Source organism: Urocitellus parryii, chromosome 7, assembly GCF_045843805.1.
Source record: "Urocitellus parryii isolate mUroPar1 chromosome 7, mUroPar1.hap1, whole genome shotgun sequence".
In the NCBI taxonomy this organism is placed as follows: Eukaryota; Metazoa; Chordata; class Mammalia; order Rodentia; family Sciuridae; genus Urocitellus; species Urocitellus parryii.
Window position 1 is genome coordinate 40,953,159 of NC_135537.1, and position 22,537 is coordinate 40,975,695.

The 22,537-nt window shown below is 33.8% G+C and overlaps 1 protein-coding gene across 1 annotated transcript in view; it reads left to right on the forward strand.

The window, feature by feature from the left end:
* Rad54b (RAD54 homolog B) overlaps positions 1-22,537 on the forward strand; it is a 106,948-nt gene that overhangs the window by 58,382 nt on the left and 26,029 nt on the right. The window contains exons 4-8 of the mRNA XM_026384518.2: positions 9,874-10,059; positions 13,863-14,141; positions 16,349-16,511; positions 20,340-20,565; positions 21,460-21,667. Coding sequence (XP_026240303.2) covers positions 9,874-10,059; positions 13,863-14,141; positions 16,349-16,511; positions 20,340-20,565; positions 21,460-21,667 — 1,062 coding nt within the window. The remainder of the gene's footprint in view (positions 1-9,873; positions 10,060-13,862; positions 14,142-16,348; positions 16,512-20,339; positions 20,566-21,459; positions 21,668-22,537) is intronic.

Consider the following 22,537-nt stretch of genomic DNA (forward strand, 5'->3'; position numbering starts at 1 on the left):
ATAGCCAGTGTTCTTTTTTTTTTTCTGATTATGTTTTTAAACCCTATTTATTTATGTTTTATGTGGTGCTGAGATTTGAACCCAGTGCCTCACACATGCTAGGCAAGGTCTCTACCACTGAGCCATAGCCCCAGCCCTGACCTGGATTTATTGACAGCTCCTAAGTGACCCTTAATATTTGCAGTTTTGGGGAGAGGATGATACTGGAAGTCAGATTGGAGTAGTTGGAGGGTGGGAAATTGAATAGAGGTAATGACTAGGGTGTTTGGTGTTAAAACTTTCCTTATTTCTCCCTGAAACATAATGTATTTTTCCATGCAGTGGTCTTTTCAATGATTTACTGTGGAAAAACAAGTTTGTCAAGTAAGAAGCCAAAGAGTGCACTAATTCCTCCCTCACTACCTGTTTTCTCTTATTAAAAAAGAAAAATCAAGTATTGTTTGGCTCTTTTACTGAAACACATTGAATATTCATTGATTTAGAGTATAGTATAATGCTTATATTTCTAATAAGTGAGTGGGCTTACTTTATCTTGGCAACTTTTAATGTGTTAAATATTACATTGCCCAAATTTTCTTTCCCTCCTCTTTTCTTCCCCACCCTCCCCCTCCTCCCCTCCCCTTCACCCCCCATTCCTTCCCTCCCCATTTTTTCCCTTCCTCCCCTCCCCTTCTCCCCCTCCCCTTTACCCCCATTCCTTCCCTCCCCATTCCTTCCCTCCCCATTTTTTCCCTTCCTCCCCTCCCCTTCTCCCCCTCCCCTTCACCCCCATTCCTTCCCTCCCCATTCTTTCCCTCCCTCCCCTCCCCTTCTCCCCCTCCCCTTCTCTCCCCTCCCCTTCTTTCCCCCTCCCCTTCTCTCCCCCTCCCCTTCATTCCTCATTCCTTCCCTTCCTCCCATCCCCTTCTCCCCTGCTGCTTGCTCGCTGGCTCCCTCCCTCCCTCCCTCCCTCCCTCCCTCCCTCCTTCCTTCCTTCCTTCCTTCCTTCCTTCCTTCCTTCCTTCCTTCCTTCCTTCCTGTGGGTAAACCCTGACAAAAATAGGACAGTCTGTTTAAATGACCTGTGTTTATTTAAAGTTTTACAATTGCTCCATATCTTAGTAACTCCTATTAAGTGAGACATTAAGTAGATTCTTGATTCTTCTAGCACAATCAATGTTTTAAGTGGTTTTTTTTAGCATTTTACATATTAAAATGTAATAGTTTTGTGATTTTTATTTAATTTTGACCAAATTTCTTAATATTTTTGTTTTTCTAAGTTATCAATGGACCTTCATTTATTTATTTTTTTTAATGCAGTGCTGAGAATTGAACCCAGTGCCTTGAATATACTAGGCAAGCACTCTACCACTGAGCCAGCACCCCAGCCCCTAATTTATATTCTTTGTATCTATTTTCTATTTAAAAATTTATGTGAAATTTTGAAATAAGTAGTGATTGAGAGGGCTGGGGTTGTGGCTCAGTGGTAGAGCGCTCGCCTAGCAGTGCGAGGCCCTGGGTTTGATCCTCAGCACCACATATAAATAAATAAATAAAGATATTTTAAAATAAAAAAAAAGTAGTGATTGAGAGTCTAGGTTTAGACTGTACATTTTGGACAACATGTTGGCTTAAGTGGACATTGTGTGTTTTCTGGTCAGATTAAAAATTTAAAGACATGAGAATTTTTTTTTTTCCATTTTAAAGGGGGCTCATTTATTGTCACTGTTCTAAATCTACAAAAAAAGAAAGAAAAGGAAGGAAGAAAGAAAAGAACATAACCCTCCTCAACTCAATTTCCTCCATCCCACAACATAATTTTTCCCTAAACCAAACCCCCAACTGGTCCTGGTAGAGGAAATGAGAATCTTCTTTTTTACCTTAAGTATATCCTTTAAGTTGAATGTGACTTAGGGGAGTCAAACAAAGAGAAAACAAAGATATATCTAAAAACGTCTTATCACCAATAATCAAATTTGAATTATGTCATTAAGAAGATACTATTTCTACCAGTTAATTGGTAAACATGAGTGTTCACACAATATAGAAGCTTATGATAGTCAAGAGCTGGAAACAGCTCACTGTTGTTCAGTATTATATATAATAATAAAGAACAACTGGGTGTGCTGGCACATAAATGTAATTGCAGCTATTTAGGAGACTGAGATCATTGGATTACAAGTTCCATGTTAGCCTGGACCATTTAGGGAGACCCTGTGTTAAAATAAAAAGGGCTGGAGATGTAGCTCAGTGGTAGAGAAACATTGGGTTTAATCCCCTGTTCTGCAAAAATAAATAAGCTGTTGCTTTAAGCAACAATTTGGAATGAATCTTAAAAACATTGTATCAAGTAAGAGAAACCAGTCTTGAAAGTTTGTATACTGGGTGGTTCCATTTATTGGATATTGTAAAAAAACTGAAACTATATTTATGGGAAACAGGTCAGTAATTTCTGGAGGGGTAGGGTGAGTGTATAGCATTGGAGAGTCTTGTGGGATGGTGGAAATAACTATTCTATATCTTGGTTGTGGCAGTTATATTAATCTATATAGAAAGATTCATATAAAATTCATAGAACTTGGACTGGGGGTGTGGCTCAAGCGGTAATGCACTCGCCTGGCATGTGCAGGGTGCTGGGTTCGATCCTTAGCACCACATAAAAATAAAGATGTTGTGTCCACCGAAAAACTGAAAAATAAATCATAGAACTACATCAAGAAAGAAGACAATTTTACTGTATAAAATATTAGAAAGTAGTTAGTAAAGATGATATTGTGCTGATGATATATTGTGATTGGTGGGAATATCATTGATACAGCCTTTTTTTGGAGAAAAATTTGTTGATTTAAGACAAGTCTGAAAATCTTGAAACCTGTTGGAACAGTGCTTTAATTTCTAGGACTTTATCTTGAAAATCAAGATGAACAAAGATTGTGTAAAATAGAATTGATAACAACAAAAAGCTGAACAATAGAGCACTAATTAAATTATACATTATTCCAATAGAAGATTATGCAGAAATGTATTTACAATAATATATAAACAGTAAAAAAGTCTACATTGTTTTTAGTGGTATATACAAAGAGGTATCTGAAAATTATCCTTTATCCATATACCCTTATTATGGAAGGAAGGTCAGGAAATGGAGAAGTTGTGTTTAAGTTCTGTGTCTTCTTGGTCTCTGCTCAGAGTTAACAAAGCAGTCTGAATTCTTTCAGGGCACTCTGGATAGAGGTGATTCAAGCAGGATATGAATCATCTGTTTTCTCAGGAAAAAATCTTGATGATTCTGACTATAAATTTATTTGTTGAAGAAAGTCAAGACTCATTTTCTAAAATCCATGAGTGCCAGTGATAAAAATAATGAGTTATCTGAGTTCTAATGATGATACTGGATTTTTAGACCTTTGAGTGGTTAATTTACCTTGCTTGACGATGTACAAGTATTTTTTGTGGACATATGTCATCAACGTATTCAACTTCTTCAACTACCTCTTTCCCTTTTCTTCCTCCATCTCTACCAAGCAGTGGTTACTGTAGGTATATATAACTTTTAAAGGATCAGCTATACTTTTTCCCAATGCATCATCTTATATTCCTTCCAGTTGCTCCATGTCTTTGTCAACACTTGCTACAGTCAGTTTTCAAAATCATTTTATTCAGTTTAATGAGTATGTACTGTTATTGTGCATGTGTTTTGCAAGTTTGAGACATAGTTAGCATACCATACAATTTGCTTTTAATATATTCAGAGTTATGTGCAACAGTGACCACAGTCAATTTTAGAACATTTTCTATACCCAAAAAAGAAACCTTATATTTTTAGCTATCACTAGGCGATCTCATGAGGTGGTGGAAATAACTATCCTCTAGCTCTAAGCAACCACTAATCTTTCTATCTCATATATTTCCCTGTTCTAGACATTTCATGTGAACAACATCATGAAACATAAGGTCTTTGTGACTGACTTCTTTTTTTTTTTTTTTTTTTTGAATACTGGGGGTTGGAACCAGGGACATTTCACCATTGAGCTATAATCCCAGTCCTTTTGTTTTGAGACAGGGTCTTGCTAAATTGCTGAGACTTGCTTCAGACTTGTGATATTTCTGCCTGAGTCTATGGAGTATCTGGGATTATAGTTAAGCACCACTGGGCCCATCTGAAAATTGTTATATTAACCAAATTGAATGTTCCAATACATGAAATAGATGCTTTCTTTAATTAGATTTTGATTTGTTATTTTATATGTATTTAGATTTGTTAATTTTTTTCAACAAAGCTCTTTAATTTTTTTTTTTTTTGTATAGAAGACTTGGATGCCTTTTGTTTTATTTTTCTAAGTATTTGTGTGATTTTTTTTTTGGAGTTACTGAGAATGGAATTTCTAAAATTTCATTTTCTGATTTCTTTTTGCCAATGAGCCTTATGTCTTGTGACCCTGCTAAATTTGTTTTATAAGATCTAGTCAGATTTTAGAATCCCTGGGGATTTCTGTGAAAACAATCATTATCTGCAAATAGGTACAATTTTTATTTCTTCCTTTCCTATCCTTTTGCTTTTAAAGTTTTAATTGTCATATTGCAATGGATAGGACTTATAGGACAGTGTTGAATAGAAGTGATCATTCTTATTCCTTATATCAAGGTATTTCCTTTTTTTCATTTAAATAAATGATGCATTTTAAAAGGTTAAAATTTATTTGGTTTTTGTTAAGTTGTATTGTTTTGATGGCTTCCCTGGATCAGGTGTGTAATCGGTAAAAGTCATAGTGAAACGCCTTCGGTAATGTGGCAATTAGATTTTGCCACCTTCAGCTAGATGAATTTTGCCTATATATAGTGCACAAAAGTTACGTGAGAAGCAGGAGCTATGATTCAGTATGAGGGTCTAAATTTCTCATGACAGGATAATTGGTGTTTTATGTCTAATCTATAATTGCCAAGGGGAAAAGAAGGAGATATGGTCAAATGGGCAAATTTTGTCTGTTGTGATCAAGTGTAATTTGAATTAGTACATTATAGTATGGTAATTTTGTTTCAAAATATTAAAAGACACCATTATTTATAAAATTATGAATTTGTGCTTTCAATCTATTAGACCACTATATATATTTTTTTCTTTTTTCTTTTTTTAGTTGTAGAGGGACACAATACCTTTATTTATTTTTATGTGGTGCTGTGAATTGAACCCAGTGCCTCACGCATGCTGGGCAAGTGCTCTGCCACTGAGCTACAACCCTATCCCCTAGACTACTATTTTTTGTTTTAATTTGTTTTGTCTTTTTAAGATTGAGATGCAGCAGAGGGAAGAGGAGTGGCCACTCTATCTCCAAGTAAATGGGGAAGAGGTTCTCTGAAACCTTTCAGAAAGCTTTGTATATTTCCTCCAGAACTTGAGAAGTTAGTGTGTGACTCTTGCCAAGAAAAGTTTAAAGGGAGGGGACTGTGTTTGGAATTGATCCTGACTGCACAAGGATAAAGACTGATGGTTTGAGTGGTGCTTCCTCTGCTGGTGGGAGGAGACACTGTGGATTTACCTAGGAGCTTAATTTGGGTGTTGGCAGGAACCAGCTTGATCTCCTCTCCCCAGAAGATGGCCTGAGTTTGTGAAGGGTGGAAGATCTTTAAGTTCTAATAACTATATTGGATTGGAATGAAGTTATTTAAATAGTTCTAAAATGGGAATCAACAGAGAAATGTAACTTTTTTTTTAGTTTTTGCTTGTACCACAGCTAATTCAGAGAGCATTTGACTGAATAGTTATGAAAAGTAGTTCTAGGGCATTTGGTCTTTAATTGAAATAATACATACACACGCACACACACACTCACAAGTTTGGTACCAGGGATTAAACTTAAGGATACTCAATCACCGAGCCACATCTCCAGCCCTATTTTGTATTTTACTTAGAGACAGGGTCTGGAAGTTGCTGAGGCTGGCTTTGAACTCGCAATTCTCCTGTCTCAGCCACTGGGATTACAGGCGTGCGCCACTATGCCCGGCTGAACACAATATCTTTATTTATTTATTTTAAAAAATGTATCTATATATTTTTATATGGTGCTGAGGATCGAACCTCACACATGTGAGGCAGGTGCTCTACCACTGAGCTACATATAGTCCCAGCTCTTAAATAATTTTAAGGAACATTAATAATTAATTTTCCCCTGCATCATCTTATAACAAATTTTAAATTAAGATGTTAAAAATGAATAAAATTTAAATATAACAAATGTAATAAAGATGTATTGCTTTTAAATGGTCAGTTTGGTGATCTTTCTTAATTGTATACACCTATCACTTATAACAAGTTCTGTCTAGCTCCTTTCCAGTCAATTCCCTCAACTCCGTAAGCAGCAATCACTGTTATTTTTTAAATTTTTTATTTGAATTTGTTATATATGACAGCAGAATGCATTACAATTCATAGTACACATATAGAACACAATTTTTCATATCTCTGGTTGTAAACAAAGTATATTTTCACAACATTTGCGTCTTCATACATATACTTAGGGTAATGATGTCCTTCTCATTCTACCATCTTTTCTGTACCCATGCCCTCTCCCTTCCCCTCTCACCCGTTTGCCCTATCTAGAGTTCACCTAATCCTCCCATGCTCTCCCTCCTCCAACCCAATGATGAATCAGCCTTCTTATATCAGGGAAAACATTCGGCATTTGTTTTTTTGGGGATTGGCTAACACTTAGCATTGTATTCTCCAGCTTCATCCATTTACCTGCAAATGTCATGATTTCATTCTCTTTTATTGTTCAGTAATATTCCATTATGTCTATATACCACATTTTCTTTATCCATTCATATACTGAAGGGCATCTAGATTGGTTCCACAGTTTAGCTATTTGAATTGAGCTGCTGTAAACATTGATGTGGCTTTGTCCCTGTAGTATCCTGTTTTTAAGTCTTTTGGGTATAGACTGAGGAGTGGAATAATTGGGTCAAATGGTGGTTCCATTAAGTTTTCCAAGGATTCTCCATATTACTTTCCATATTGTCTGTACCAGTTTGCAGTCCCACTGGCAATGTATGAGTGTGCCTTTACCCCACATCCTCGCCAACCCTGGTGTTTAACAGTCTTCATAATAGCCACCATTTTGACTGGAGTGATATGAAATCTTAGAGTAATTATGATTTGCAAGTTTGTAATTGCTAGAGATGTTGAACATTTTTTTCATATTTTTGTTGATTGTATATATATTCTGAGAAGTGTCTGTTCAGTTCCCTGGTCCATTTATTGATTGGGTTATTTGTGTTTTTGGTGTTAAGATTTTTGAGTTCTTTATATATCCTAGAGATTAGTGCTCTCTATCTGATGTGCATGTGATAAAAATTTGCTCCCAAGATGTAGGCTCTCTGTTCACTTCACTGATTGTTTCTTTTGCTGAGAAGAAGCTTTTTAGTTTGAGTCTATCCCATTTATTGATTCTTGATTTTAATTCTTGTGCTATAGGAATCTTATTAAGGAACTTAGGGCCTAATTGGACATGATGGGCCTGCTTTTTCTTCTATTAGATGTAAGGTCTCTGGTTTTATTCCTAAGTCCTTGATCCACTTTGAGTTGAGTTTTGTGCATGGTGAAAGATAGGGATTTAATTTCATTTTGTTGCATTTGGATTTCCAGTTTTCCCAATACCATTTGTTGAAGAGGTTATCTTTTCTCCAATGTATGTTTTTGGTGTCTTTGACTAATATAAGATAACTGTATTTGTGTGGGTTTGTTTCTGTGTCCTCTATTCTGTACCATTAGTCTTACCAGTCTATTTTTAGTGCCAATGCCATGCTGTTTTGTTACTATAGCTCAGTAGTATAGTTTAAGATCTGGTATAGTGATGCTACCTGCTTCACTCTTCTTGCTAAGGATTGCTTTGGCTATTCTGGGTCTCTTATTTTTCCAGATGAATTTCATGACTGCTTTTTCTATTTCTAGGAGGAATGTCATTGAGATTTTGATTAGAATTGCATTAAGTCTGTATGGTGCTTTTGGTAGTATGGTCATTTTGATAATATTAATTCTGCCTATCCAAGAACAAGGCAAATCTTTCCATCTTCTAAGGGCTTCTTTAATTTCTTTTTTTAGCATTCTGTAGTTCTCATTGTAGAGATCTTTCACCTCTTTTATTACGTTGATTCCCAGGTTTTTTTTTTTTTTTTTGAGACTACTGTAAATGGGGTAGTTTTCCCTTGTTTCCCTTTCAGAGGATTTGTCATTGATATACAGAAATGTCTTTGATTTATGGGTATTGATTTTGTATCTTGTTACTTTGCTGAATTCATTTACTAGTTCTAGAAGTTTTCTGGTAGAATTTTTTGGGTCTTCTAGGTATAGAATTATATTTTCACGACCATTTTTTTAATATATATATTTTCAGTTGTTGATAGACCTTTATTTTATATATATATACACACACACATATGGTGCTGAAACTTGAACTCAGTGCCTCACACATGCTAGACAAGCACTCCACCATGAACCCCAGCCCCAGCCCACAACCACTGGTTTCTATAGATTAGTTTTCATGATGCTGGAGTATTTTGTGTTAGACTGTATATGTTTCTATAAGGTGATCCTAGAAGTGTTTTTGAGAGAAAACCAGACTTTTTTAAGAAGATACATTTTTATTTCCTGAGCCTATACTACTAAATTCTCAAAACAGTGGCTCAAACTGATTACTTTCTAATTAGGAAACAAAAGTATTTTAATAAAATTTAGTCTCATTCATACCTTGGTGCTCTACATGTGTTCTTATTTGAAAAAATATTACATACCACATGATCCAGCAATTCCACTTTTAAATATATAATATATAATTTCCCCCCCAAAAGAAATTAATATGTTGAATAGATATCTGCACTCTCAACATTCATTTCAACAATATTCACAATAACCAGCTATGGAATCAAACTAAGTGTCCATCAATATCAGTGGATAAAACTATTCAGCCTTTCAAAAGAAGAAAAACTACAGGCTGGGAATTTAGCATATGCAAGACCTTGGGCTGATCATCTGCACCTAAATAAAGAAATAAATACATATCCTGTCATTTGGGACATCATAAATGAACCTAGAGAACATTATACTGAATGACATATGTGAAGCATAGAAAGATAATTACAGTATAATCTCATACGTGGACTCTAAAAACAGAATTCATGGAGAGTAGAGTGGTGATCACCAGAGGAATGGGGTGGGGTTGGGGGATTTGTAAAATGTTGGTGAATGGATACAGAATTTCAGTTAAGGAGGAATAAGTTCCAAGACTGTAAAACATGGTGTCTGTAGTTAATAAAAAATATTGTATTCTTGAAAAATGCTATTAATTTCAAATATTTTCACTATGAAAAAATGTGAGGAATTCCATAATGTATATAATATATCAAAATAGCATGATGTACTCCATAAATATATATATTTTTGTTAATTACACAGTAAGTGAAGAAAAGAAAAATATAGGTTTTTATTTCAGACTATTACAATATACTTTCCCTCAACTTGTTGTGTCACTGTTAATTAAATCAGTGGTCAAAATGTAATTTTAAATATTTCCCAATGTTATAGACATTGAAATAATAACTTTGTAGAGTTCCAAAAATGTTTACAGTGATTATTGTTACTCTACTTCAGTTGAGTTTGTATAACTTATGGGTGATAAGAAATTTATCTTCATTGTATTCATGGTAATGGTAGCTCCTGACATTTGAACTTTTTTGTTTCTAAAATGCTAACGTAAGCTTAATCAAAAATTCTTTCATACTACTTAATAAATCTGATTTTCTTGTACCTTTTTAAAAAACGACCCTAACATTTAAACATTAAAGTCATCTCTAATAATGTTTTGTTTGTTTGTTTGTTTGTTTTAATTCTGATTCATTTAGCTCCTAAAGAAATAACAGAGTCCAAGGGGCAAGAAGAGGAATCTGAGAGCCTCATTAAATATTTTAATGTTGTTTGGTGTAAACCTTCAAAGAAAAAACACAAAAAGTGGGAAGGTGATGCTATTCTTATTGTAAAAGGAAGGTCATTTACATTGAAAGATTTGGATGGCAAAGACATTGGAAAAGGTATTATGATATTACCTAATGTTTATGAATTGATCTAAAATTAATGTATATTTTTGATTATAAAATTGAAATATAATTGGGCTTTATAAAGTCCATATTCATGCCATACTATGTATGATACATAAATTATTTCATATTAATCAGTTATCCTAACTATCTTTATTTATTTATTTATTTATTTATTGTTGGTAGTTCAAAACATTACATCTATTTTGATATATTTCACAGTTTGATTCAAAAGGGTTATGAACTCCCATTTTTACCCCGTATACAGATTGCTGAATCACATCAGTTACATCAATTACATTTCCATTGGTTTACATATTGCCATTCTAGTGTCTGATGAATTCTGCTCTCTATCCTATTCTCTACTATCTCCCCTCCCCTCCCCTCCCCTCTCCTCTTCTCTCTCAACCCCCTTTACTGTAAAACACTTCTTCCACTTGTATTATTCTTTCCTTACCCCTCACTTCCTCTTGTATGTAATTTTGTATAACCCTGAGGATCACCATCCCTTTCCATGCAATTTCCCTTCTCTCTCCCTTTCCCTCCCCCCTCTCATCTCTATTAATGTTGATCTTCTTCTCCTGTTCTTCGTCCCTACTCTGTATCCTAACTATCTTAGGATCTGTGTTAGCTCAATAAAATAAATTCAACTTATGGTTTCATTTTCTCCAAAAATAGTCAGCCAATTATATATAGTTATTTTGTCATACTTCTAAGATTAAGCAGTTTATGTTGATATGCTTTTTCCTCTTTTTTTGTGAATGGTTAGTAATTAAAATTTTTTAAAGGGTGTTGATAGCAAAAGTTTAATAATAGAATTTCAGTGCTATGCAAGACAATTTTGGGAAACAGAACAAGGAAATAATGGTTAGGCTTACATAGATTAACACATCTAAATTGGAGGTTACCATTTGTGTTATAAAATGTTTCCAGTGTAATTGACCCTAGTACAAGTTAGCCTATACATTCAAAATGCTTAATATTATATTAAGCTTGTGTAAATGAAGGAGCATATTATTATTTGCATTGCTTCCTATTCAATTTTGAATGTGGCCAAATTATAAAATCTGTTTTACATGTTCATTCCTTCACTTAAAATTATTGTTTGTAGCTGGGTGTGGTGGCATACTTGTGTAATCCTAGCATTTTGGGAGGCTGAAACAGGAGGATTGTTCAAAACCAGCCTCAGCAATAACAAGGTGCTAAGCAATTCAGTGAGACCTTGTGTCTAATAAAAAACAAAATAGGGTTGGGGATGTGGCTCAGTGGTTGAGTGCCCCTGAATTTAATCCCTGATATAAAAAAAAAATTAATTGCCCCTGGGTTCAATACCCCCCTCCCCCACAAATTTTTAGTAACATATGTGATGTGTGCCAACCACTATGCTAGGAGTAAAGAATTAAAGGTTATTTTAATTTAGAGTTTAGTGGGGATAATGCATTTAATAATTAGGATACAATAAAATAATTGTTTCAATAAATTTTTATTAGGTGTAGTGATAACATAAAAGGACCATTTAATTTAGCTTAGGAGACGTAGGGATAAGCTCATCAGATTTACTGTTTAAGAAATATATATTGAAAGTATATATTTGGGAGGTCATGTGAAAGGGGCTTGTGTAAATGGAAGAGCATATACAAAAGGCAGGAAAGAATTGAAATTAATTCGGTGTTTCAGAAATGTAGCTTATGGAAGGGTAGTGACACAGCAATAAGGGTTGAAATTGAACTTAATGATCTGCAACAGAATGTTTTATTTATTATAAAAACAGGAGGCAGCTACTATGTATACAATATTTAGTAAGTAGAGGACAGTACTCATTTCATGTTGTTAAGGTAGATTGGGGCTAGATTTTTCAGCTAGAGAGGTAAAATTCTCAGAATTAACTCTGTAATATCTTACAAGGTATCATATACATAGTTTTGTGTATGTATAGTTTACAATAAAATGATCTTTTATTTGCAGGTATAAAAGTTAAACTGGTGGGTTTTTAACCCTGGTCCTGCAAGTAGAGTCAACTGAGGTGCTTTAAAAATTCTAATGCCTAGGCTCTAAACTCTGTGGCTCTGATTTAGTTGATGAATAGGTAAAGGGACTGGTCATAGGTATGTTTTAGTTTCCAGGTGATTCTAATATCCAACTATGAGAACCAGTTATAAACAATGAAGGGGATTATATTGGTTTTCAAATTAAAACATCTAACTATAAGACTTGGCTTTCCTAATTATAGCATTAATAAGAGCTTTAATTGGGAGCTAATTGTGCAAGTGACTGCCTATAAACAAGCAGATTTTCTTTGAAATAATTGGATATATAGGATTTAAATTTGCTATAGGGATAGTTGCTAAGAAAACCAAAACTGGAACACTAAAATTATTGGTAATTGTGATAGGGCAGTCAAGCTCAATGGCCACTATTATACCATATCCAGAAACAAAGCAAAAATGAAAAACAAGGGTGGAAAACAGAGGGTAACAGTTAAGAAAGTCTTCAGGTGTTTGAAAGAGCCATTACTGTGGACGAATATAAAATGAGAGATTCTGGAATTAAAGAATTTTAAAGATATCCTCATGCTTATTCCTGTCTTTCATTTTCATGTAAAACTGAGTTTAAGAGTAATTGGATTCTATAAGAATAAAAGCTAAAACTATAATCTTCATTAATGTGGAGAGGTCAAGACCATTGCTGAATCAGAATGAAGTGAAGGAACATCACTAAACATATTTGGAACGTCAGCTTAAGCACAGGTTAAGCATTCCTTATCTCTACAACTTTTTTGAGCATCATATAGGTGATCTAAAGATTCTGGGTTTTGGCCTTTTTAGATTTAGGATTTTTGGATTAGAGATGTACAACCAGTAAAGTCTTTCTACTTAAGAATATTAAAAGTAAAACATACTTTACCATAAATAATTTTAAAAATATTAATTAAAATGAAAAAATAATAAACACTTTTAAAACTGGTTCAGATAATAAATTTAAGATGACTTTTATTGGGGCAAATTGTAGAATTTTCAACTAATAATAAGGGTCATATTTTTTGAAATATGACAGCCTATTAATATTTTTTTAGAAACTTAAGAACAGTTTATGATATACACAGTTCCTGCCCTTTGTGATGGCACAATAACTATACAGTTCATATTTTGACTCACTTGATAGGAAAGTATGAGAGTCTAAAATTCTGTCTAGTTAATGTTCATTTTGAGCAGACTTGTTGAATTATTCATATTTATATTCCATCAGCACCCTACACATGGCAACACTTAAATGTTCATTAAGTTAATATTAATTTAAACAATATTATAAAATATATCACTTTATAATTATATAATTAAAGAGCTATAACTTGTAATATCAAAAGCTTCTTGCCACAACTGTATTTTAACTTTGCTATCTCAGTACACTCACTTCTAGTTGTGGTAACCATTACTTTTATTGCTAATTCTTCAGATTTCTAGCTATTTCTAATTGGAAACAGAGATATCATAGTGTCTCTCCAGAAAAAAAAAGAGAGTTCATGTAGCCTATTACACCATTTTCTTGGCTTGATGTTTTCAAACCAAAGCAGCCTTGTTTTTGTTAAAGCATGGCTGATTTTCATAGTCGTAATTTCTTCTGACTTTAGTTTTTCCCTAATGAAAATAAAAATTATGTTTCATTTGGGCTAACACATTGTACAAGGTTAAAATATATGCATAGTTTTCATCCTGTATTGTTTTGGAAAGGTGGCTGGAGTATCACTGTCATCTTAGAATGTTAGTTCAATTAATTTGTTTTTCTTTCTCAACCTAAAGGTATTGGACATAAATTCAAAGAGCTTGAAACAATCGAAGAGGGCCAAACACTGATGATTCCGGGAAAAGAATTGGAAATCGTGGGGATAATCCCTCCTGATGACTTCAACAGTGGCAGGTGTTTTCAGCGTGGAGGAGGAAGTCCTGCTATCCCAAGTTCTCAAACTTCCAGAAAGTGCTTTTCTAACCCTTTCAAGAGTGTGTGTAAACCAAGTTCAAAGGAAAATAGACAGAATGATTCTTCAAATTGCAAACCACGCTATGATCCATATGCACCAAGTGAGATTTAATAAATAATTTAAATATTCTGTTTTTACTTTCAAAATCATTTTTGGTATATGAATTAAAGTTTAAAATTTTGTTTTGTAGTGTTCAGCTGAAATACATATTTTCCTTCATATATTCAATCTTACACAAGGGATAATGTTGAAGTCAAACAATAAGAATTTGGTAATTATTTAATATGTAAATGTATAATCCAGAAATATAGTAATCAAAATATTGTACATGTGTTGAAGGAAAAATACTAACTGTAAATGTGACATACACAAAAGTATAATTTTTTAAAAATATTTTGTAGTTGTAGATGAACACAATACCTTTATTTTATTTATTTTATGTGGTGCTGACGATTGAACCCAGTGACTCACACATGCTAGGCAAGCACTCTACCACTGAGCCACAACTGTAGTCCCACACAAAAGTATAATTTTGAATGAAATTTGACTTCTACAGAAAGGAGAAAAAATAGTCAATTTATAGACCAGAATTATAATTATGCTTTGAATAGCATATGCTTTGATCACATGTATGAAAATGTTGAATTGTCTGATGCCATGCAAAGAAATCAAGTTTCACCTGTAAAATTCAGTTCATTTCAGTTAATGTTCACATTAATGAATTTCATTTTAAAAACTTTACTTTATAGGGCTGGGTTTGTAGCTCAGTGGTAGAGTGCTTGTCTCCCATGCATGAGGCCCTGGGTTCAATCCTCAGCATCATATATATTAAAAAAAAAAAATCCATTGACAACAAAAAAATTATTTAAAAAAAATTATCCATTTTTACTTCCTAATCCCTTGCCTAATTGACCTCAAAGATGAAAGCATTTTTACTTAGAATCCTGGGAAGATCCACAGAAAAATTGTCCTCTGGGTGATTGCTAATGGTAAACATGATCAAAACTCTCATTTTGATGTGACTGTATATTTCTACATGGATGAATTTAAGCTACTGGAACCTATTTCTTTCTCTCTCTTTTTTTGGTACCAGGAATCGAACCTAGGGATACTAAACTACTGAGTCACATCCACAGCCCTTTTTATTTTTTGTTTTGAGACAGGTTCTCACTAAGTTTATGAAGGCCTTGCCAAGTTGTTGAGTCTAGCTTTGAATTTGTAATCTTCATGCCTGAGCCTCCTGAGTTGCTGGGATTACAAGTGTGAACCACCACACCTGGCTGAACCTATTTCTTTTGTTTTCATCTCCTTATACATCTCTCTCTCTCTTTTTTTTTTTTTTTGTATCTAATTCAATTTTTAACCATGATATAAACATGCAAATTCACCCCCAAAATAAATTTGATGGTTTTATTATCGTACCTCAGATTTATCATTTGAGACTTGCCTTAGTTTTATTTGCTTTTGCCTTTATGATGGTACTTGGAGAATTACTTTTTTTTTCTCCCACTTCCAGTACTGAGGATTGAACCCAGGTATGCTCTACTACTGAATTACATCCCCAGACTTATTTTGGTTTTTCATTTTGTGACAAGATCTCACTGAGTTGCCAGGCTGGCTTTGAACCTGCTATCCTCCTGTCTCAGCCTTTCTAGTGACTGGAATTACAAGAATGTACTAGTATATACAGAGAATTAATATTATTATTCAATTGTTTATTTCATGTGGCTTTGCACAGGATCATGAATTTGTCATTTATGAATGTAATAATTAACTTTAAGCAAATAATGATAGCTTAATCATGGAAAATGTATGATGTTCATTTCTGATAATAGGGATAATGGTCATTTTTTGTTAGTATATGTAGGACTGAAAATAAGAAAGCCTTTATGCTAAGTTTGGGGAATCTTTAGAATGTGAAGCTATAAGCATTGATAAATGCATCTTTGCAAAATTCTAACTTCAGGTGAAAGTAGTTCTCTACTCTGAATATTGAGCTAGTGAATGTTGTAGCTTACCAAGTTTCTTATTAGACAAGAGTGAATTAGTGGTTTTGAAGCAGTCTGGAGCATATGAAGTTTGGGAAGCTTTTTGTAATTCTTTGAATAAAATCATACAATGGTAAGGTGTGAGAGTTTCTTTTTTGGTTTTGTAATCTTGTTTAGCATCAGTATTACTAAATATCATCTTTTTTTTCCCATAAATGATGGCAAGAGTTCTATCTTGGGAATTAATGAAAACAAGATAAGTGTAGTTGCTGACAAAGTGAAATTACATTTATAATTATGCCTTTATCTTTATTTTAAGATTCCCTCGTTATGCCACTACCAGACAAGAATCACCAGTGGATGTTCAATAAGAACAATTTCCCTCTTGTGGAGGTAGTTGTTGATCCTCACCTTGTATATCATCTTCGCCCACACCAGAAAGAAGGAATCATATTCCTTTATGAAGTTGTAATGGGAATGAGGTAGGAAAAGAAGTCATTTGTTTAGTCTAATTTGAATTTTGATTTACCCTGTAACATAAAAATGCTTTTCCAAGAATAGCTTGATAAGAGGAGTCTAAAGGGTACACTGTGAATTTTAGTTGGTAGGAAAGGTAAGTGATACTTAATGAGTATATTTATTTCAAAAGTGGTTTTTGATGGATGCTATGTGCCAGAAACCCTGAGAGGAGGTAATCATATAGGACTTAGGATCATAGTCCTTACTCATAAGTGGTTTTTAAAATATTTCAACATTAAAGTGATAGAATAAGAGGGCTGGGGTTGTGGCTCAGCAGTAGAGTGCTTGCCTCGAATGTGCAAGACCCTGGGTTCGATCCTCAGCACCACATAAAAAAAATAAATAAGTGAAATAAAGGTGTTGTGTCCAACTACAACTAAAAAAAAAAAAAAGTGATAGAATAAGAGCTTGCTACTAGTATGATAAGGGGTTGGGAAGCAAATAAGAAACTCATTTTGCTTAGAAGAATTTTGGGGAAAAGATTTTCTTCTATTTCACCTCTATTTTTTCCCACTTTGAGGTTTTCCTTATTAAGGAATAGTAGTATCCTTAAAGTTATAAGACACACATCTACACAGCAGAAAGAAGAAGAAAAAGAATCAAAGGCCCCAAAATTAAATACCACAAACATCTTGGAATATTTCCTTGTTTTGTTTTGTTTTTAAATGCAAAGGCCTTTGATTTTTATATTTGTCCTTTAAAGGTAATGATAAATGTACATTTTCCCCAATTCGAAGAATCCTGTGAATGATAGGAAATAACTGTCTCCCAGAAACTTTTAGCTAGATTTAAGTTCTCACCTCCTCCTTTTGGAGATCTTATCTTAGTTGGCCTATGAATCATCTTTTTCTTTCACCTTCTGAATCTAATCGAGGCTGAACTTAAAAAAAAAAATTTTTTTTTTTAGAACTTTATAGTTATGCACAGAAGTTGGTTTCATTCTGACAAACTCATACATGCATGGAATTCGCTTTCAGTTCAGTCTTCCCCCCCACCCCCCACTTTTCTCTCTGGTCATTTCTCCTCTCTCCCATTCTGCTTCTTCTGCTACTTCCTTTTGCTTATCTATTAATTTGTGTTTGATTGTTTTTTTCTACCAGTGCATAAGATGAAGTTCCCTTTTGTATGTTTATATATGCACATAACCTGATTTTTTAAGAATTCATTCTGCATTACCTCCCTTTACCCATCCTTCCACTCTCTCTTTTTTTAAAAAATATTTTTAGTTGTAGGTAGACACAATACCTTTATTTTATTTTTATGTGGTGCTGAGGATCAAATCCAGTGCCTCCCACATGCTAAGCAAGGGCTCTGCCACTGAGCCACAACCCTAGCTCTTCTGTCTCTTCATCTCCTTCTTCTACATTACTCATCTTCCCTTTTAAGTTATCTTGTCTTTCTCTCCCCTTTTCCTATATTTTACTCTAATTTCTGTATATGAGAAAATATTTGACCTTTTAGTTTCTGAGGTTAAGCCTGATATTTTAATTATTTTAAGTTCCTAAATATTATTTGATTCCTAACCTTTTTTAGTATCCCACTATGGCAGTCCATAGTAAATGATGTCATATAGACATAGTGTATTGCTTGGACTATTGTAGTAACTCCTAACTTGTATTGTTTCTAATTCTTCTCAAATTTAATCTTCATATAGATACCAGCTTGAGTTTTCTGCAAAACAATTCTGAACAATCATTCCTTACTTAGAATTATTTGCAGTCCAAGAATTTAAAACAATGTGTCCCAATCTCTGATTCTTACTCATGTGATCCATTTTGTGGTGTTAAATGGACAAGATTTAAATTAAAAAAAAAAATTTTAGTTGTAGTTGGACACAATATCTTTGTTTTATTTATTTGTTTTTATGTGGTGCTGAGGATCAAACCCAGAGCCTTGCACATGCTAGGCCAGCACTCTACCCCTGAGCCATAATCCCAGCCCCATAAGTTAAAAAATTTTAATAGTAGCATATTTCATTAATGAATTATTAGAAAAAGTAGCACTTTAAATTTTAGGTTTCACAGATAAAATATACTTAAAATTTTTTTAAAATATTTATTTTTTAGTTTTAGGTGGACACAATATCTTTATTTTATTTTCATGTGGTGCTGAGAATCGAACCCAGTGCCTCACACATGGTAGGCGAGCACGCTACCACTTGAGCCACATCCCCAGCCCCTAGAATTTTTTTTCAGATCAATTTGTTAAAAGTGAGTTGACTAGGCTGGGGATATAGCTCAGTTGGTAGAGTCCTTGCCTCGCCCTGGGTTCAATCCCCAGCACCACAAAAAAAAAAAAAAAAAGTGAGTTGATTAATGGGCTGAGATTGTAGCTCAGTAGTAGAGCACTTGTCTAGCATGTGTGAGGCTCTGAGTTTGATCCTCAGCACCACATAAAAATGAATAAATAAAGGCATTTTGTCCATCTACAACCAAAAAAAATTTTTTTAAAGTGAGTTGGCGTAAAGAAAAACAACATAGTAGTACATATACAGCAAAAAAGAATGATGGTCATCATGAAAGACTGATGTTTCGGAAATCCTTATCTACAAATACAATCTAAGCTTTCAGGGTGCATATCCTCATCTTCTGTATTTTAACTAGCCAGCTTTGTATTTCTGTATTTTCTCTCTTGGAATTCAGTTCAAGATCCAACTGAATGCTGATTGAGTATAGTAAATACCTGTTTACTCTTTAAAATTCTTTGCAAGGTACATCTTCTCTGTGAAGTTTTCCTGCTCCCTTTTCTTCCACCTTGAAAGGGTGGATTTCTGTTTTCTCTCTGCTATCATTATTTATTCATGTCTCATTTGGTCTGCATTGGCCAGTTGTTTATCTTAAAAAATGGAGACTTTACTTCATGTTTGTAATTTTTTATCTATACCTTGAAATAGAAAGCATACATAAAATTATTTATTGGTTCTTATTTCTACTAATAAGAAATATCATTAGCTATTAAAGTATATTTATAATTTTGGTAATATCTTTAATTCCCTTGGACTTTTACTTTTAAAAATATAAAGTGATATAAAATGCATGGTTTTATTATTAAATTGTATTAATTTAGTTGAACTGAAGAACAGCATACTTTTATTAAATTATATAAATCTGATCAAGTATTTATGAATTTTTTAAATAGTATTTAGATCTGTTTTGGTTGAGGATTTCATTTTCTGCCAGGCAGTGATAAATTCTTATTCTAAAATAAATTTATTTATTTTTAATAAATTCAGCTCAGTAGATCTTACTGATATATTTTTAACTTTTGATATCTAATACAGAAACTGGTGAAAATTGCTCAACTATAGTGATAACACAATTATAGTTAAATTATCCAAATGTAGATATAAAATTGGGATTCATTTCTAGACTCCAAAATATGTACATATAAACAGTAACTGTTTTAAATTCAGCTTCTAATTTCAGATTATGTCTTGGTAATTTCGTTGAAAATATGTAAAGGATATAATTATCAAAGATGCAAAAGAGATGTGTTGTAAATCAGCTGATTGAAAAACCATAGATAGAGCTGGGCTTGGTTGTCTATGTCTGTAGTTCAAGCTGTTCTGGAGACTGAAAAGGGAGGATTGCTTGAGCCCGGAAGTTTGAGAATAGACTGGACAACATAGTGAAACTCCTCCATCTTTAAAAAGAAAAGAAAAAAAAAGAGGAAGAAGAGGAAATATTGGAAGATTCTTCATAATTACAAAATATCAGTTTCTGGTTCTTGATGATTTGGGGAATATAAAATATTTCCTGTAGTTATTAAAGAAAGTAAATTATTTCTAACAGAATGAATGGCAGATGCGGAGCTATTCTTGCTGACGAAATGGGTTTAGGGAAAACGTTGCAATGTATTTCGCTCATCTGGACCCTGCAGTGTCAGGGACCCTATGGAGGCAAGCCAGTAATAAAGAAGACACTTATTGTCACACCTGGAAGCTTGGTGAATAATTGGAGAAAAGAATTTCAAAAATGGCTAGGAAGTGAAAGGATCAAGGTATTTACTGTTGATCAGGTAAGAGATTTTTGAAAGCTTAGCCTTAGTCATTCTTTAAATCTCTAGCTTTTCAAATCACTAATTCAGTTTTTAACTCTTTATGATGCAGTTTTTCAAGTATAACTCCCTAATATCTTTGCACAAAAATGGAGTCTTAGCTTACATTTTGATTTTGAGTTGTTATGGACAGAATGTTTGAATCCCTGCCAAATCCATATGTTGAAGCCTTAATCTCAATATGCAGATGCTCCTTGACTTGCCATGGGGTTATATAATATGAATCAAAAATGCATTTAATACATGCAACCTATTTGAATATCATATCTTAGCTTATCTTACCTTAAGCATGCTGTTTGGCAAAATCATCTAATAAACAATAAAATATTGAATATCTTGTGATTTATTGAATCATGAAAAGAAGAAATAGAAGGATTATATGAGTATGCTTTTGCACCACTGTAAAATAAGAAAATTACAAGTTAGTTATCATAAATCCAGGGACCCTCTCAGGAAGTGGGGTCTTTGGGAGGTAATTAAGCTTACATAAGGTCAGGAGAGGTCAGATAAAATTAGTGCCTTTGTAAGAAAAAGAAGAGACACCAGAACTTCCCCTCTCAACCATTTGAGGATATAGCAAGAAGGCTTCCATCTGCAAGTCAGGAAGAGGGCCGTCACCTATTATGCTGGCACTCTGATCTCTGTCTTCCTAATCCCCAGAACTATGAGAAATAAATGGCTATTGTTTAAGCTACCTAATCTGTAGTATTTTATTATCACAACCTGAGCCAACCATGACAGAAAAAGTTAACATGTTCTAGTAGTTGATAAACAACTGTAAGAAATATTCTTTTTAAATTTGATTTCACATAGTTTCTGCTCATAGTTTGTTAAATGTTATTCTTTTTCCCTCAGGACCACAAAGTTGATGACTTTATCAAATCTACATTTTATACTGTTCTTATCATCAGTTATGAAATGTTACTTCGTTCCCTGGATCAAATTAAGAATGTAAAGTTTGATCTTCTAATCTGTGATGAGGGGCATCGTTTGAAGAACAGTGCCATTAAAACAACTACAGCCCTCATTAGCCTCTCTTGTGAGAAAAGAATAATTTTAACTGGTCAGTATTCACTTTGGGGAAGACATTATGGAATTTTTGCCTATTGAACATGTACGATTTATAATCTGATGTTAGACATCCAAAGAACTGGTTGTGTTGAATGGAATTCATACTAATAAACCCATGTTAATTAAATCTTGATAGGATTCTGATCCTTCAAACTCTTTTGTGATTTTTCTGCAGCCCTGATTTTGAGGATTTCTGAGGAATAAACCCAAACCATAGTAAAGAATATAGGAGATGGGGGACTGGGGAAGTAGCTCAGTGGTAGAGTGCACATCTTGCATAGTGAAGCCCTGAGTTTGATCCCCAGCACTGCAATAAAATAAAATAATCAATTAAAATAAAATAATAAGGAACTAAAATCCAAACTATGAACCAGTAATTTACAAAAAAAGAAACATAAAAGAATATAGGAGATGGGGCTAGATTGGATTGCCTGTGCTTAGCTTCTGAGTTGGCAGTGACATTTACAGCTGTACAACTTTGGGCAAGTTATTTAACTTCTTTGTGTCCTAGTTTCCTTAGTGAAACAGGGGTATGATGTCATCTACTATATAGTTATTGTGACGGTCAAGTTATTCTGTGTAAAATTCTTGGGACTATCTGACATGTGCTAAACATTTAATATCAAGGTCCCCCTTTGCCTCAGTACTGGGGATTAAACCCAGGGCCTTGCATTTGCTAGACAAGTGCTCTACCACTAAGCTCCATCCCTAGCCCACTGTATCAAGTATTTTCATGTCTGTGCTACATGTGCAGGGCTTATTTGCTGGCCAAACTTCTGGCCCAGATGGTCTGGAAAGGTATGATGGACCTTGTGTAAATATAAGAATTCTTTTCTAAGCAGTTCTTTTAAGCTTCAGGCCT